Source organism: Spodoptera frugiperda, chromosome 31 (genome assembly GCF_023101765.2).
Source record: "Spodoptera frugiperda isolate SF20-4 chromosome 31, AGI-APGP_CSIRO_Sfru_2.0, whole genome shotgun sequence".
NCBI classification, from domain to species: Eukaryota; Metazoa; Arthropoda; class Insecta; order Lepidoptera; family Noctuidae; genus Spodoptera; species Spodoptera frugiperda.
The window spans coordinates 5,511,887-5,531,480 of NC_064242.1; the positions used below are offsets into that span (position 1 = coordinate 5,511,887).

A 19,594-nucleotide genomic window follows, 5' to 3' on the forward strand; every position below is an offset into this window, starting at 1 on the left:
ACGAGTCTAATGTTTTAAAACAATCTACAAGATGGACATCAAAATGAAAATTAGTCATCTAAAAAATTCGCAGTTTTATGGCGGACAGCAATTTTAATTTCTTTTATGATTTTGTAATCATTATTTTTGCCAACATCGCACCTTCTTAGTGATTCCCATAATGAAATGGAGATAACGAACCAAAAATGATAATGACCTCGCATATGGAAATTTTATTGCAAATTACATTCATGTATCAGGTATTTTCTAATTAAAGCCTGACCCGAAACTGTTGTTTGAAATCGCGAGTTCAATTTGTCGGACGCTGTTCTCGCTTGTATTATGTCAAACTGAATTGGGTCGTGTACATGGTTTTTGTTATGGAATAAGAGTTTAAAGATTTTGTAATACATCTTAAACTATTATAGTACAGTGATCCACGTGGTAATGTTTCTATTTTAGGGAACAGAGAGTAAAGTTCCCTAAGAAAAGGAGGATCCTCCGACCAGGCGAGGTGATCATGCCTGGCAGGCTTTCTGCCCAACTGTTGTTCGTTGACAACATGTAAACTTCACATGTGCCATGTAGGATTCTAATGACGTCATCCGTTGATTTACTCGTCGATAGTCTGTGCGACTTCTGTCATCTGTCACGTGTCGCCACACTATCAAAACATTTGGTCGATATAATAAAGTATCTCCCCACAGTTTACAATATCATTTGAGTTTGTGAGTGGTGTTCTTTTGGGATGTAGTTATTAAACACTGTTATACCGCCATCTTTTAAAATAAAGTGTGCATAAAATGAGTTTACTCCTCCATGTCGGCAACTCGTTAAAAGTCTGAACACAACTTTTATCCTGTGAGCTCGTGACAGTGAACCAGATTATAGATCACATAGGTAAACTATACCTAAACTATAGCATTACCTTGTTAAAGAAAAATAGGCTATATTGTTTAGTTAATAAAGTTAAGATTTGAGTGAAAGCTGTTAATCTCTAACCACGAAGTCCGAATACTCGTATAAAGGGTGCGTCACGTCACGAGTGTTGATGTGTTCTGTTATTTGAGATGGAAGTGGATTCCATATTACGGTCGTTTCAGGTTTCATCTTTGTTTAAAGATGTGCCTACACTATAGTATGGACCTTTTAGGGTAACTGACCCTATCCATGTTTATTTTCGGTTTAGATATTATTTTATCTGTAAGATGAGAAAAGGCTAAAACTATGGCTTGCGCAGTATGGGTGTATTTACCAACCATGAGCAATATTTTCTATACTTAGATTGTGAATACTTTTAATCCCAGAAGCCAAATAATGTCTAATCCTGATAGCAACCATATTTGATTTGACCATGCACTTTTTATTTGCAATCTCATTAAGAAATGAGGCAGTATGGTAACTTGTCAGTAATCAACTACTTTAAGATCTAGTTTTTATGGACTACGAGGTAAATAAATCACCTGATGGTAAGCGATTAGCGCCGCTCATGGACACCTGTAACACCAGAAAGGCTATAAGTGCGTTGCCGGCCTGTAAAAAAATACTAGTTAGAAAAAGATCATAAGACGAAAGTGGTTATAAGTTTTCTCCACCATTAGCAAGTTACCTACTAAGATAGGTGTATAATGCATTTATCGTCAATTTCATTCTAAGATTTAATTTCCTCACTTACTTCACTTTAACCAAAGGGAAGTTTTCAATAATTTTGTTGTTTCTTGTGCACGTTAAGCAATTTCTACCATTCACTATAGTGTATTGGTTTTTGTGAGGCATTCCTATAACGATACAAAATATGCGGTGTATGTGAAAGCGCAATAAACGACATTCAGTTCGACTAACAAAAAATCTTTTGACGTGTCCTTTCAAATATAGTGATGTAAAGCGACGACGAATAGCTTTGAATATTTGAAAAATTGAAAAATATGTACATATTCATACTATACGGATTTTTTTCTTTTTTATTTTTATTAATATTTCCGAGTGAAATGTAATTGATCTACTATATAATATATTGAAATGACAATGCCAGATCCTGCCCCACTTAATTTCATCAATGTACAAGAAATGTAAATTAATCAAAATTATGCAATGAAAATAAGACCCTTGGTTACTTAATTATTATACCGAAAAATAAAGTTGCGGATAAAAATTAGGAAATAAAAAGAATTTAAAAAACCTAAGGCCTATTTCCTGTTTTTATCGCGACCATCTGCGTTTCTTAGTACGCTTGCACAAGGAACACAAAGAGTCATTCAATAAAAAAAAAGATTGATTAATGTATGGATTTTAATATGAATTTGGTATAAATATATACTGTTAGTTAATTTATTTATTTTTATAATATAGGTATATTATAATGAATGCATATTCTAATTTTATTATTATTTCGTGTTTGAACGTTAGTGATTAGATGTAACGAAACGTCATTGGCGTGCGTGTGTCAGTTATGTCCAAAAAGTCATTATTTGACATTCGCTCTGTCTGTTCTGTTTACATTGTTGTTTCGTTATGACTATGAATTAAAAGTAGGATTACTAAAGGTGATATTGGTGATGACATTCCTTTCTTTCATAGCTAAACACCCTATGATAGCATTGTAATAATATAAAGCTCTAATTTAATTATTTCTACCATTATAACTGCAATTAATCTAAACTGGAACCTAACCTAAATATAATATTTTGTTCTTAGATTTACATAGAAACCGCAACCTCTAAAGGTTTTTAATCATGTTTTTAGTAATCACTAATAGAGCAGCAATAGAATGCTACATTTGGCATGCCTGTACAATATATTTTTTGTGTGGGGCAAAGCTCTATAGAGATTCTGGCATTGTCATTTAGCATATATTTTTTTTGTTATACAAATAAATTAATATTAAAAAATGTGTTCTATGACAAGCATTTAAGGGTTTTCAATGAGATATTTTCTAAAAAAAAAAACATGGCCTAAATGCTAACACTAGAAGTGATACAATAACTTTTTTTTCTGTCTGATTAAGATCGTGGCGGACTCTTTGAGAAATTAGCTCTTGTCCTCCGCCTTCCCTCTACTCTCCTTGTTCACTGTTATTGCGTGGCGCTATTAAAAAATAGTGCTCCGACTATCCTTACGTAATTATCTTGTTGCAATATTCCCTTATTACATAAACAACGGACAATAGGAGACATTATGTTTTCATAATAATTTTCGTGAGACGTCAACGTCAACGTCATCAACGTCACGCCTTTTATCCCCGAAGGGTAGGCAGAGGTGCATCTGCACATTACGACACGTAATGCCACTGTATATTGTACACCCACTTTTCACCATTTGTGTTATAAGTCCCATGTAATAGGGGGTGAGCCTATTGCCATATACTGGGCACAATTCCAGATTCCGTGCGAGTGACTGAGAAATTTTCGAAAAACCGAAAAAAGCCCAGCAATACTTTTGCCCGACCCGGGAATCGAACCCGAAACCCCTTGTCCGGCAGTCACACTCACGACCACTGGACCAACGAGGCATTTTCGTGAGACATACGTTAATATACTGAGAAAAGCTCTACTAGTTTCGATTCACAGAGGGACTTTTGTGAGCAGCCTACTGACAGTTCCGCGTTCGCCAATTTTCAGTTAACCCGATTAGTTTTCCGCAGCTCAAGATCTCAGACCCCATAAATGAAAATGGCAACAAGAGCTGCTTTCAGTCAATAAACCGCTAACAGTATTTAATTCTATAAACTCCGAAGAAACTGTTGAAACAACCAGAAGATTTCCCGTCGATGACAGTGACGCTTTTGTCTTAATTAAATACGATGCTTAATCCCTTCCGGAACAATTTTGTCAAGAACCATTTTACCTTACGCCTGGTATTAAGGATTTTCGCTGTTCCTTTGAAGGTTATAAGATCATGAGATGCGTATATAACCCTCCAATTTTTAATAACATTATCTAAAGCTAATCGTGTTTACGTTCTGACGTATGAGATAATTCATCTACGATATTATATAGGTATCTAATTATTATAACTAGTGGTCGCCTAGTGGTTGAAATTCAACCATATACGATTTAATTTACAATACCACTTAACATACGTTCAAGGATAATTTTTATTTAACTCAAACTCAAACTCAATGTCTATCGATTTTGACGTTTTGTCAAATACGATCAGATACTATGCATGTGTGTGTAATGTTTTATTTATTAATTTAATGTACTTTATAAGCATTATTTTTGAAAAATATTAGCGTTCTGTACTTCTCCTACACATAAACTATAAGTGTACCAAATTTTATGCTCCTACGTCCGCGCAATTTTCGTAAAAAGCGGTCCAAAGTTTTTGCATCACGTATTAATATATAGATATGCAATGGGACAATATATCATTAGAAGTGGCACCCTAGTACCTATATGAGACTGCTCATAAAGCTATCGAAATTATGTTCAATTATTTAAACTACATGGAAATTTCGTTGCATACAAAATTTTAGTAAATAAAGTGTAGGAGAAACTACCAACATTTTGAAACGAAAATACTTTTTACTACGTCATATCAAGACAAACTACGTATTTTTAGCAAATTGTTTTCATTGGTTAATGAAATGCAATCAGTTTTAACGTAAATATTTGACAATAATTGTATACGCATGTGAAAGTTTAGATCGTATGTATTAAAGCTTAGATCAAAACATCGAGCAACATAATAAGCAGCTCTAATAACACATAAAAGATTCTACGTAACTATAAATAAATATGTAACATTATGTTGATGAAGAAGGAAGCAATTTCCTTGATGACATTGTGTTAATCATGCATTATTACAGGCTTTGACCTATCTTTTTTCCTACCTTTGACCCAGAAAATTTATCGCCGTTCTCATATTAGGAGGAAAATAGTTGGCCACTCACTGCAGGAAATGGGCATTTGGGTAAACCTCAACAAAGATTGGGAAGACTGATTGTCGTATCGTAAGTAAGTAGTGTTGCGCAGGTACCCTGTTCCACCTTTTCATTTGTTTCGCGATCCACGATCAAAGCGTGTTGTTGTTAGCCCGGGCTCATTTCAGCTATTTTGTGTAATTTTTCATTCCAACGACTGTGGTGCCTTTTTTGAGAATGACATTACTAATTTGTGCTGTTTCTTAAGGAGAGAGTTTTTTCATTGGTATCAATGTGGAAATGGTGTTTTGTAGATAATAAAAAAAAACGTTATGAAAAGTCCTAAATAGAAGAAGAGAAGAGAGATCTAAAAGTCCCCATTTAGTGTTATAATAAAGAATTTGTGTCAGAAGAGAAAAAAGAAGTCTCAAGTTGTTATAAAAAAAATGTATAGGCAAAAAAACTTACTTATAAATCAAAAGAAATAGAAAAAAATTTTAAAAAATCCCAAATTCTCGGTATTTTTTGTTTTGTAACAAAAATAATGAAATCAATGGAACTTCCTAATAACCCGTATTCATCATCAAATTCTATCAATAGGCTCTAATTCAATCTAATTCATAATTTTACGAAAATTAATAAATGAAATAACGTTCTGAGAAGTAATTCTAAATGAAGACGTAATAAACCGGCCTTAACTGACTAAATCCACAGCGGAATATAACAACTGTGTTATTATGATTTATACCGTTGATAAAACCAATTAGAAAAGCCAGCTTCGTTGAATTTATAGCCGCTATGATTCCTAATAATTCAATATTGCGCACGTTGCCACAAATCTTGATAAGCCCAATCATGCGAAAGCACGACAAAAGGCAATTTAAATCTCATTTGAACAAAATGTCCTATAATCGCCGCAGCGGAAATTAAAGTATGAATCTCAGATATTATTCATAAGAATAATTAGTATTTGGATGAGTTTGGATAAATGAGAAATTTGCATTGTTAATACAGGTAAAAAAAAATGGCGTCCATTCGTTAGCAAATATACCAATGACAGTTTAATTCCAAGTTTTAAAATCCAATTTTATTGGTTCTTTGTTTGGGAGCGTTATCTTGTATTTCCAATTTCATGTTGCAAAACTTCGTAATTCGCATTTATGCGATAAGCTTAGCACAGTATTGTATTCTTACTCAATAAATCTATATATCACACCTACGTATTGTACAACTTTAGTAGTTTCTGTCATTGGTTTCAAGCCACGGATTTTATCAACGTCCTTGAACACAACTAGAATACAACATTATTTAATACCTTCGGTACTCAAGTAAAAAGTCTTCTAGCTGAACTGTAATAAAACCTCTGAAGTATTAATTACATTCTTCTTCTTAATTCAACGGACATCTGACATCTGTTCTATCTGACACACAGAATACTTTTTTACATTGGGGTGACAAAAACGTAAAGCAATAAATTGCGACGATTTCTATTTGATTTTTGTGAATTATTTACCATATCTTCTCGTTATATAATATCTATCTAGTACTATATTAAAAACAATTTGTGATGGACAACAGCTCTCACAATATGAGCTATACGTCTAAAAAACGAACCATGAAAGAAGATTACAATCCCGACTTCCAGCAAAATTTTAAACAGCAGTTCAAGCAAGAGTTTGAGCAGAATTTCAAACAAGATTTTAAGCAAGATTTCAAGCAGGATTTCAAGCAAGACTTCAAGCAAGACTTCGAGCAGGACTTCAAACAAGACTTCAAAAAAGACTTTTGATTTGTAAATTGTCAATGGGTGTATTAAATTATTTTCACTTATAAGTATCTTTTCATTGTATTTACATAGTAACTCGATTAATTTTGAAATCATAGACGAGTAACAAAGATTAATTAGTAAATCCTCTCGAAACTTCCACATTTGTAAATATAAGCAGGATCTCACAAAGTCAATGTATTACAATTATTATACAATAACAAGCAGACTGGTCATTGAACGATAGTATGGCAGGGGGAGGCTGCGGGGAGGGACGCCCCTCACCTCCCTACATTCGACCGGCTGAATGCCAGTCACTCGGGGTAAGTGAGCTACGACTCGCGTGCATTGATAGCAGTGCAATTTTTCAATCTATAAGCTATAAAACCTTTATAATGACGTACATAACATGTTCAGTGCCGACTTGTCCATCATCTTCACTTATGAATAAAGAATTGAAATTCCACCAGTTTCCTTATAGTGAAGAAAGGTAATTATTATGAAAACTTTCATTAACTTTGTATTGGAATATAAACCCTTTCTAGATGTAGGGTTACCTGGACATTAGTCATCGCGCATGCGTGTTTCTAGAACGTACTGACCCACGTGGGCAAGACCAAAATAAATTCTAAATAGGCTAAGCAATTGCAGCTAAGCATATTATAGTGTAGATTAGAAGTATATCGATTGTATTACTGTTCTGTAGTATTTATTTGAACCATGTGCGCTTCAATCTTTTTGACTAGGCTGAAGTTAGGCGCGAGGTAATACACAAATATGATGAATTATCCTTATGATATTTGTTATGTGCATGACTTAAGGATGGTTCGTGGAGTGGGTACTAAGGGTGGATATTGGGATTCCTTTATTTAAAATGTGTTGGAATTTGGTAATTGAATGGTATTTTTAGTGCTTTGTCTGCGCCTGACCTTACTTAAGTCATCTGGTATTGTCGTCCCATCATAAAGAGTGAGTGCTCAGTTATATTAATTATGGTGTCTCGGTTGAAATTAGGTGTCGATACCAGTGTAGGCATTATTACTAGCTACTTACAACGATTAAAAATGCAAGTTAGCAGTTAAGCTAATTTCTGAACGGCTATTAATTTGAACATGTGTTAGTTTGTACATTTCTCAATACAGTAGATATTTTGGAAATGTTTACTTATAACGTATTTTAATTTCTTTTCAGACGGCAAGAATGGATATTGGCTTGTAATGAATTACATACCATTCATGAAGACTGGAACTTTTTCAGAAATAAGTACGTGTGCAGTCTTCACTTCGACAGATATTCGTATAACAAGAAGGGATTCCTTAGCATATTCGCTGTACCAACTTTATATTTGGATAAACCCGTGCCATTCAACCAAATGAACTTAACAAGCGCAGAAACACAAACCGAACCTGTTATTGAATCAACAGCGGATAAGGCAGAACATTGCAAAAGCATAACGCAAAAAGAAAATGTAGGTTTGCAGTCTACCACTGGAACTTTGCAGTGTAATAATGTTTGTCTTAATAGTAACAATATACAGTGTAAAAATTCTGTTTACAACAATAAGATAAAAAAGACAAAAACTGATAAAATCAAAAGGCGAAAAGAAGATGTAGTGTTGCAGTCTAAAGGAAACTTAGAGTCCAATAATTCTGGTGATCTCTTTATACAAGTTAAAAAAATTGGTAATGATGACTTTGTAGTATCATCATCTCCAAATGTTAAAGTAGCTGTGAAAATAGGTGAAGCTGAGAAAAGTATTGTTTGTGGTGATGTTAATGATACCTCTAATAATATTGATCTGAATTTAAATAATGGTCCCAGACATAAGAAAAGAAGGATAGACAATGATATTATAAATATCGAAGAAGATGGTGACAGTATCACTCTGTCGCAATTTTTAAACGCTTGTGATGACTATTTGCCTGAACATTTACGGGATATTGTGAAGACTAATGCCAGGTTATACACGAATCAAGTCTCATTTTAAGACCACCACAAACACAGACGATTCAAGTTCTATTAATTTAAGATAAATAATATTATTGCGTTATGTACCTATTGAAGAATTTCAGACCTTGAAACAAAACTATTTTATTGAAGTAATAGTTACTGTGATTTTGAATCTAGTCCTTTGTTTTTAATGTCTTTTAATTAGATATTGAATGTGAATCAATCAAGTATTTCACGATTAGCGTGAAACAATTCTGTGAATTTATTTGATCAATGGATATTGAATATAATTAAATAGTTATAAGTAAAGATGTTGTTTTATTAAAAGAGTATTAATGTACTATGCTATCCTTTCCATGACACACGAGTGCTAAAAGAATAGTAGGAGTTATGCCAGATGTATTCTGCTCTACTGTCTCTACTCGACTCCGGTAAGTATTAAGAGTTTTTATACCATCATTGTCATAATCAGCTAGAATAAGACTACCGTCCAAAAAGATCTTCCTTTTAGTTCTAATCGCGACGTCCCATTACTTACAACTAATGACTCCCTTTACCCAGAAACTCTAATAATGTCTTGAAGTTCACCTAGTGGGAGGTGAATACACCAAGTTAGACTCAGAAATTAGAAAAAGGTCTTGCTCTTAGTTGATGGATCCTACAGATAATTTTTACTACTAGATATTAGTCTGTCTGCTTCAAAAGAAGTTTCATAGCAGCTGTAACGAAGATTGATGATACGAAGTAAACTGTGTTCGGATTATGGTAGATAACAAAATATTATCTGGAGCTAAACTAGCAGACTGAATCAGGATTTAGTTTTGAGGAACGGTTTTAAAGAGATCAATGAACCGTTACGTATCATACACTTTGCGTAGACTATTGTATTACTTTTATTTTTTTCAAACACTTAGGTACTAACATATTGGAAAGGTTTGAACATATTAGTAAAAATGATTTGTAATCCTTTTAAAATTTATGGTTTCGAATTGTTTTTCATTAATTCCCTTCATCAATCTACGTACTTGGTACAAAAGTTCAGTTTGTAGTTTGAAATATTCCCAACAGATGGCGGGAGATGTATGTTTAATTGAAAATGTTACCTCGTAACTGTCCCTGGGTAATACAAGATCCTTAATGATTATAAATGAAAGTTATATTATTATATTTGTAAATGTAATACAGCAGAAAATTTTAGAGTGGTATAAGGCCATATAAAGACATTAAACTTTGACGAATAAAGAAGAAGTCGTAATCACTGTACACTGTACCCTTAGTACTAGTTTGTTTTACGTTAAACAAAAATGAAACGAGAGCGCGTTTGGCGCTCTGATTGGCCGGCGCGAATGAACCAACCAATCAGAGAGCTGAACGTGCTCTCGTTTCGCAAACTCATACTAAGAATACTGGTAATAATATTGGAAGAACATGCAATACGAAAGTTTAGACTAAAATTGTAGCAGTTTTCTACAGTTTCAGAATACGTATAGCATAGTTATACGTTACGAGTGGAGCAAACGAATAGAGAGGAGGAAGGTAATAGTCTCGAACGAGACGCCGACGTAAAATTGGTATCCATCCATTCAGTTTCTGTTCTTAACATTTTTCGTTTCTCTTCAAGCGTTGTGTTTATGAAAGACTTGGAAATGTGTCATTTTGCTTACGGAGCTTTTCAGCAGTTGTGTTATGAGTTCTATGTAGTAATAACGTTGTTAGCACACAACAAGCAGGATTTTAGTCTTCTTTATATTACTGATTTATCTTCACACCTTTTATCCGAAGGGTAGGCAGCGGTGCACATTATGGCACGTAATGCTGCTATGGAATGTTCGCCCATTTTTCACCGTTTGTGTTATAAATATCATGTAATAGGGGGTGAGCCTATTGCTGTAAAGTGAGAACTGATTGATCTTAATATCGCTTTTACTCTATATCGAATCGTATCTATATATCGGTTTAGAATATCGGATATCGCATCTATATATTTCGATATCTATATATTGGCCGAATCAGTGTGGAACTCTAAAACGAAAGTAGTACCGTACTGTAATTTTAGGTTTCGGTTTTGTTCGATTTATGTACATCATTGTATTTTAATTATAGGACTGTTTACTCGAAATCATTGAATGTATTGTTTGGTTTGGTAGTGTTCCTGTTCCCGAATCAGTTTGTACTGGATATCATAGACCATGCGATTCGCATGCGATACGATAGAGGTCCGCGTTACACTACGGTATAGTGTGTTGTTCTGTGGCACATCGCGCTATATTCGCTAGATACGCGGATACCTGATATATAGATTCCGTGCCGTCCGATATATAAATATTGGATATCGTGCCGATATATAGATATCGTATCTGTATACGATTTATATTGCCCACCACTACTGTAAAGTGAGAACTGATTGATCTTGAACCTCCAGTTTGTTTGTAATTTCTAGACTCAAATTATGGACCGATGGTGATCATTTTACAAAGTGTTAGTTACTCAGCATCTTTAATTTTGGAAAAGATTAATATCATACAAAGTTCTAAAACCATAAAACTATTATGAATGCGATTTGTATGTTTGCTTGTTACGCCTTCTAGTGAAAACAGCTGAAGGCATCGAGATGAAAGGAACATGGGCCACTTTTTATTTCACGACAACGCAGGCGATGCCATTGACAGAAGCTAGTCATCTATAATTGTATTATAACTTTCGTCAGACATGCTAAATTATTATGACTTTCTGCTTACTCACGTAAGTGATTGACGAGGAACTCGACTAGCTTCAAGAAATTCCAGAGTCAGATTACAAGCTCATATTCATGAACAGCATTCCGCAATACACGACGCGGTGACTGTCGCGCTACTACTGGCTACTCGATTTTGCGCGTCCATCTCACCTATCATCTAGTTGGTAATTGGCGAGAAACTGTTTAGAATTGCGAGAAAATGGAGAAGTCTTGTATTGGAGCCTAGTATTCGGTTTGAATCGCTGAGCCAACTGAGTAAGTAAGTGAGAACTAAACCTACTATCTTGTACTTAGCACTTACTACCGTAAAACAACACAATGAGTTGTTGATTAAGAATACTTTTTTTTTATTTGCATTTTCAAAACAGCAAAATCCAGTTTCTTCCAGTTAAATTTTTCTAATAAACAATTAGTTTTTTGCTAAGTCACAATAAACAGTAAAGTTCAGTAGGTTTTCTCTGTTAAGAACGTCATCCGTAGCTTAACGCATGCGCGTTGTGAGCACCCTTTTACTAGAGCCAGTTTATTCTGAAACGTGCCTGAAAACGGACTGTGGCGTACCTAGCCGAGAGATTTTCCGCGCGTAACTTCGAAACGAAATGAATTCTTGTTTTAACAATACGAAATAGTAGTGATGTAAAATTAACTAAAAATAATGTGTTAAATTACTTTAAATTGGATTCTTTTATTCTATTGCAAGTTTTGAAACATTGTTAAAGTGATTTTTGTGTGACTTTGATATTAAAAGTGGCGTAAAGTGTGTCGGTTAAAAGTATTGTGTTTAGCGTTTTATGTGGTGGGCCTAAAAGTTTACTAAACTGGTAAGTGATAGTTTTATATGAGTGTGAGATGTATTTTCAAAGTCTTTTTAGATAGAACTGGAACAGTTTGAAACTTTTTTATGCTTTTGCAAAATACAGTGGCAGAATTTTTCAATGTTCACTTTTTTGACAGTTCGCTAGATGTTTCGAATTTTCTGAACAATAAAACTCTGTATTGTAAATATAGGGAGTAACCTAGTCATTGTATTCTGGTGGTCAATAATACTATAACTTATATGTAATGCGAAGCAATTAGTTTCATTGACACCATATAAAATATCTGTTATAAAAAATATTTCAATTTCTGGATCAATTAAAGTACCTATTATAGATTTCTTTTTGGTGCGTTTATTTGACGATTCGTTTCACATTCTCTGGATAACTATGGCTAATATCATCTACCAGATTTAACATAGAATTGTTTGTACGAAATATTATCAGTTAAAATCAAGTACCTACTTCTCGTATAAACGAGAGTGGTGAAAGTGGGCTTTAGTACTCGAAATATTTTGGTGAAACTAATGGGTTGAATAAGTTTGATGATACTAAAATATTTCGGCTCAGTAATTAGTTTTGAACACAATTGGTTGTAAATTAATTTAGCGTATAAACTAATTTTAATGGATTCAAATTGTTTAAGTACTAGTACTAGGTAATAATATAAATGTTAAGCGTAATAAATAATTATGGTCATCGAGAACCAGCTTTATTTATTCTTGTTATTAGATTCAAAATTGATTATTTATTTACGTGAAAATATTGACTATTTACTTATTTTTATTCCTTAAAGATATTTTTTATTGAACAGGTACTAAGCTTTGATATTTTAATACGTGGAAAATAAGGTGTGTTTTTATTTCAACCTATTGATAACTATTAACTTTTTAGGGGTTTTGATTAATTTGGTAAAGTCTCATCGGTGAAGTCAAGTGATAGCAGGTGGAAAGTACCGGTCAAGGGATCTCGGGCTATCTAAATAATCCTATAAAGCATATAACCCGGAAAAAGTCACATTCGTACTTGCTCGGTTTTGAACCCGAGCCCTCGTGCAAAATTATTCTAATCATAATTTGTGATCATCATAAATTAGATATAATTAATACACCTATTAATTAACTAATTGTTTTCCTGTTTAAGAAATAAGTGTTGAATTTTAGTGTTAATTTTATACCTATCGATATTAAGTTTTCAATTCACTAGATTAGACATTTGGCAGCCTCTTGGCTTGTGGCGCAGGGATGCGCCAATTCTTAAGGCTGCACCATTGATAAATTAAGATTAAAATAAGTCTCACGTTCCAATTTTCATTCCAAAATAGAACAAAAATTTGCTAAAGTCTTCCCCACTCTTAAAAGGTACTAAAATAAAATACGATTAAAAAAGAAGGCTCCTTTGTACCCGCTGTCAATCTATCTAGTGACCATGAACGAAGTTAAGCTCATCCTTTTGTTACGTCTAATCGAGAGGATCGATTAGGTTCCGCATAATCGATCATGTGGCGAGTTGACTCGAGTCGATACTCGATACCTATTTATAGGTTACTGATGTATTCACACTCAATTTTGTACCAGCCTCGTACATTTTTGATGAAAATGTGAAAATTTTGTTCGTGTATTTATTTTGCAAGCGTGAAATAGGTGCTTAGGCGTTCATGTTTAAGAGATTTGTAGTCAGTAATATTTTCTAAATAAATAAAGATGTTGATGTAATTTTTGGTTGCGGTGACAGAAGCAAAATTTGCTACGATGGCATACTTAGAGAATGTAGAAGACCTAGGGTATCAGAAATTAAAGCTGGTATTTGGCAAAGGCAAAGTCAGCTAAAATGATGACATTGTTTTGAATTACCTATGAGAATGGCAGTTGGTTATCAACTCATGACAATATCTAAGGTTTAGTTAATAAATTATGTTATCGGCTCATTCACGTAACTCTTTGACGAGAGTCAGAAAAAGTCAGTAGCAGAGTGACAGTCGCCGCGGAATGCTGCTCATGAATATGAGCCTCTAGCATGGCTTGAAACTAGTCAAGTTCCTCGTCAAATAGTTGCGTAAGAAAGCCGATAACATAATAAGTAATTTGGTATGTCTCACGTTACGTCAAATTATACTGTATAGTATGTAGGTATAGTTGTTGAAAAGTACGTGTATTGTGAATACAATTCTACTTATCCCTCGTTAAAAAATTACGCGAGTTGCTTTATTATACGTTTCGTAAGTTTTTGCTTCAAGGATCTCATTTTTAAAACGTGACAGTTACATTTATATATGTTAGAAAAAGATACGCGATACGAATGAAGAGTCCCTGAACCCGTATTTTGCATAGAAAAACAAAAGAATCTACATACCAGACTTGTATGTAAGGACGAGATATAATTTGGAAAGATAATGTAGTAAGATAAATATATGTAGAATAATTCTAATTCTTGCGTTTCTTTTACAAGAACGAATGAAATGGTTATTTTTGTTTTCTTTTTAATGTTTCTTGTACAGATGAACTTATATTATGTCTTGTACGAGTTACAAAACGTGTATTGTCGCGAGTGAGGTCTATTAAATGTTATTATGCAACACTAGCTTCCGCCAGCGGCTTCGCTCGAAGAAAAAGTGCCTATTTTAACACCCAAGTCAACTCATACCCTGTCTGTATACTGAATTTTATCAAAATCCGTTCAGTAATTTCAACATAATTGACGGACAAAGATTCAAACTTTAAAATAATCAATCTTTCACATTTATTATAATCATATAGTGGGAAAACGACATGATTGATAATCTTTAAACAAAAAATTAGAGGTAAACTTTTTCTTATCCTTAAAGGTTTTTATAGTTATAAAACCCCTGTAAAATAAAGTTATCGTACTATTTCGTTTCAGGCTCCGTGCTAGAAAATTCTGATAAAAGGTGGAGACTTGGGAAATGTACCAACTGTATTAATGGTTCATAATTTAACGTTCTTACTGAAAAATAACATAAAAATGTTTGAACATTAATTTTATTACAAGTAGGTAGGTTACAAAGTAAATGTCATATCTTTACAAATTGTATGACATTTGGAACAAAACCAAACGATGAAAGGAAACGTTGAAATTCTTTTCATTTCCTTTTGCATTAATTTCAAATGTATAACGTAAGTTAACGAATGAATTTGCAAATATAACAAAAATTGTAAGGAAGATTTTAATATCATTACAACTTTTAACTAAGTACTTTATAAATATATTGATCTAAATACTATCTGTACAAGGAGATTTCATGTCAAAATCTCTATTCTAGTTAAAAAATAATAAACAAATATTTAATTTTTCGACGTCAAAATTTACCTCTATTAATTTGCACTTTTGTGATAATAATTATCAGGAGTTGGCAATAACGCAATCAGTCATTAACATAGCGTTTATTCCCAAGGTCTTAAACACATTTTACATTACAAGAATAAATATGTACTGAAATATAAATAAATAATATAAGGTACATATGTACAGTGTAGGATATATTGCTCTGCGTAAAATGCTAACGAAAATAGTAAAAATTCAATGTCGACCTCAATCTAGTTTCTTTTATATTCAAATACGTTAGCACTTTATTGCTAGCACTCTTCTAGCTTTTACCCATGACATTGCTTACATTACTTATTTTCATTTCAAGATTCTAGAATTTCATCAATTTCTGTGTTATTCAAATTCGATTCGAAGGTTAAATTAAAAAATCTTTCATATTTTATTTTCTCACCGAAGATTTTTTACCTCATGTTATCTAAAAATAACACAACATCTCTTCTGTACAAATAATTTAAAAGATCCTTAATGTATCCTCTTCAGCCGGTCAATATTGACTGGACGGCTAGTGCGGTGACTGTTGCCTGCTGCACAACGAGTAACTCTTTGTGTGATCCATAAATTGTTGTTTCGGGAATGGGTATCATATGTACGTGAACGCACAGGAGGAAATCCTGGTGTGGGACGTTTTAAAAACAAAAAGGTCCATGTTGGATGACCCCCAGAGAATCATCGCATTCATTACTCAAGAAGACAATACTATTAGCCTTTCCTTTTCTATAAGTAAGTTCGTAGGCGTTGTTCCTAAAGTCTCTTGCAGACAAACATATAATCTAAAGCCACTCACGTACTTGGAAGACCGCTTATAAATGAAGCTGGCAGTTTCGTAATTATCCTAATAACAGTAGGAACCACAACTCTGGTGACCGACTGGCAGCAGTAACTTCTAATTAAACGCCGTCTTCCTACAAATTTAGGTCAATCTAAATCCTTCGTAAACAATATTTTGATGAAATCTAGTTTGATTTCTCTTTTCGGGCCCATAGCTTGTTGTTATTCTTCTTTTATGACAAGCAAAATCATCTGATGAATGCTAGTTAACTAACATATTGATTTCGGTCAATGTCGGGTTAATGTTTCTTTTACAGTTAAGTGTTAAAATTCTACACTAATACCTATTGACAAAATCTTCTTCCTGTCTCTATCTCAAGTTACTTGCTTGCGGGAATGGCACAACTTGATTTCCCTAATCCTTTGCATCATCGAAACACAAAACAATCGGCGAAACGCCACCGTTTCATGGTAGATATCCCAACTACTCGCATGAAGCGCTTCGTTTCAAGCTTCTTTGTGGGAACTGCTAAGGAATTCTTTGCCGGATTCTCGATGGGTATAACCTGGGTGTCTTCAAAGCCCGAGTGAATAGGTTGCTTATGGGCAGACGTGCTCCATCGTAGGCCGCATCATCACTTACCATCAGGCGAGATAGCGGCCAAACGTCGATCCATCAAATGTATAAAAACAAAATAGGGTTGGCACAATAAGTCTTTACAAATCCAGTTGAACGTTTACCATCAGGTGATCCATGTGCTTATTTGCTATTCAATTCCATAAAAAATACCAGATATCCACGTAATATATGCCTTAAGTAGTCCAAATTAAAGAACTGCTATTCCATAATACGTTTTAAGTAAACGCAATTCGGTTTCAAATTGCTATTCGGTTCAACAATTATTTTGACCATGTTTATTCAGGCTCTGTAGTTGTTGTGGTCGTTTTGAAATTGGAATTATTAATAAATTATAATATTTATTAGTTTCATAAACTATTTATTGAATGTCAACACAATGTTGTGCCAATTTTGTGGGTTGTTTACCGTTAATCAATCATTTGTCAAAACGTTATTTACATATTTTGTTACATTGTTTTGGAGCAAATTGACTGTATTGTATGATTTGGGGTCTATACTAGGAATGGCTAATTTTGTTGTGACACGAAACAATATTATTTGAAACTTATTTATTTATTTGCAAGAATTGTAGTACATTACATGTGGTCAATTAATTATTGTGTTTTCTCTGCGTCTTTGTATGAGATCAATTTTCCATGGGAGAAGAAAATCTATTGCTTTTTGAAATACAAACTCTTCAATCCTGGACAACGAACTAGAGATTTCGACCTTGGTAACAGAAACTACGATCATAAGTTTTTATTAAAGTTTAAAGTTACACTTATTACGTTTACATCACAACGCGCGGTTTCCAAGAAATAACTTTTACAAACATTTTATCATTCCATCGCTGTTTACTCTCAGGTGACATTTATTTTTATGATCCTCTATCTTAACCTTTACCTTCGTATCTAAAGTAGCTTTTAAGACTGTCTTTATAAGTCTCTTAGGCGAGTTAGTAAATAGTTTTAGTGCTTACGTTATTTTTGTAGTAACGTAAAAGAAGGATTAATTTTAATACAAACCTCAAAGTCTTTCTATTTCCTGCTTAATTTTATTCAGCATGTTTCTTTAGTTTCTAGGGCAGGTAAGAAACTATTTGGTTATTCATACAGTACTACAACTTACCTTACCTTGGTACCTCCAAGAAGGTTAATGAAATCTTCTGAAGAACGATTTCATTACGCGAACTAAAACTGTATCTTCGTATTGCGACACACCTAGCTTGTGTGTTTCAGTGCTCCAGTCCTGTGGTAGCTTGGCATCGTACTCTTGGCTTAGTATTTAGACCGAATGTAATTGAACCTTTGGTTTTTTTCGTTCATTTACTTTTGGGTTGCCCCACGTTAAAGATAATGCTATTCCTAATAATATACTTATCACATCGATAATTAGAAATTCTATTATAACTTTAGTCAGACGTGTTATTATTTATTATTTAACGGCGACATTCACCTTGTGTCATATGTCACGCAATGCTGCTCATGTATGAATCCTAAAGTATCTTGAAACTACTCAAGTTACCTCGTCAAACTTGGTAATCATAATTCATATTAGGTATTTAGTTGTCCATACACAGAAAATGTAGTTTTATGAATAGCAAAGTAATTTAAAACTTATAATCCTCCAATATTTTGTCATGGACAATACCTAGGGAAGTTAGAATACTACTTAAAATGCTCAAAGTAGGTGTACATTGTATAGCGGCATTATGTGCCGTAATGTGCACCTCTGTCTACCCCTTCAGGGATAAAAGGCGTGACGTTGTTTCTTCTTTCAAATGCTCTAAAGAAACGTTCCATATGCCGTTTTAGTTTTATTTTTCTTTGTGATGCTACGACAAGAACTTTATTTGTTCTCAATTAAAAATGTATTGCTGCATACATATCTCTAATCCTATGAGACTTGCCCCACATATTGTGGAATAAATATCGTCGTTTCTAGGTCCTTCTGTGTTTTTATTGTTTGTATTGTTTAGCGTGTTTGAGGAGCTTATGTCATACATCATGTTTTATTTTTATTCGTTGAAGCAGTGCTTTTACTGTTGTTGGATAAATTGTTTCTTGAGATTTATTATATTATCTACAATCTTTACGATTTCTTCCTACATTATACCCGTATTATTTCATTAACCTGAAAAGAGTTAAACTGGGGACTTAAAGCTTTATGTCTTTTTTTTTTTAGGGAGGAAAATCATCCAATTTCTTCTCTCGTCTTGGGCGACAAGTGTCAGACTCTTACTGACTAAAAAACCCCGTTCCTATGCTTTTCGAACCCCCGGTAAACCCGTTAGGTAAAGTGTCTTAGTAAGTCGACTAAATCTCAATACAATTTTCAAAAGTAATTCAAAATAATTTTAGTACAAAAATATTGTCTACATCCAGATCTTGTATCAACAACCAAACCAAAGTATATATACGATATCTGGATCTTATGAACTATATCCATCGTAGCTAAAACCACTGTTTTCCGTATCAAGGCTTTGATCCGATCATCTAACAAGAGTTTTCTTACATGTTGGCCGAAGTCCTTGGCTATATTGGCTATCGGCACAATACTAGCCGTGTCAATATTCTAAACTCTACCTAAGATCCTTAGATCAACCATATTACAAAACAAATGAAGACATTTGACCTCTGTTTTCCTTTATAACACTGTTATATTTGAATTTCTTTCTAGTTATTATTTTTTTTATTTCTCTAGCTATATTATTTACTCTAGGTATATGTGTTAAACTAAATTCGTCATAAATATA

At 33.6% G+C, this 19,594-nt stretch overlaps 2 protein-coding genes across 2 annotated transcripts in view; both read left to right on the forward strand.

Moving 5' to 3' along the window:
* Positions 1-6,928: 6,928 nt before the first annotated feature.
* Positions 6,929-8,864, forward strand: LOC118276324 (uncharacterized). Its single transcript, XM_035594586.2, has 2 exons — positions 6,929-7,095; positions 7,797-8,864. Exons 1-2 carry the CDS (start codon positions 7,001-7,003, stop codon positions 8,590-8,592), a joined length of 891 nt encoding a protein of 296 aa, XP_035450479.2. The 5' UTR covers positions 6,929-7,000; the 3' UTR covers positions 8,593-8,864.
* Positions 8,865-11,826: 2,962 nt separating this feature from the next.
* LOC118276457 (alkaline phosphatase-like) overlaps positions 11,827-19,594 on the forward strand; it is a 100,463-nt gene continuing 92,695 nt past the window's right edge. The window contains exon 1 of the mRNA XM_035594783.2: positions 11,827-12,113. The gene's annotated coding sequence lies outside the window, so the exon portion shown is untranslated. The remainder of the gene's footprint in view (positions 12,114-19,594) is intronic.

Coding starts and splice junctions, on each gene's coding strand:
- LOC118276324 (XM_035594586.2), top strand. CDS start 7,001: ATGACGTACATAACATGTTCAGTGCCGACTTGTCCATCATCTTCACTT. Junction 7,096..7,796: donor TTTCCTTATAGTGAAGAAAG/GTAATTATTATG, acceptor ATTTCTTTTCAG/ACGGCAAGAATGGATATTGG.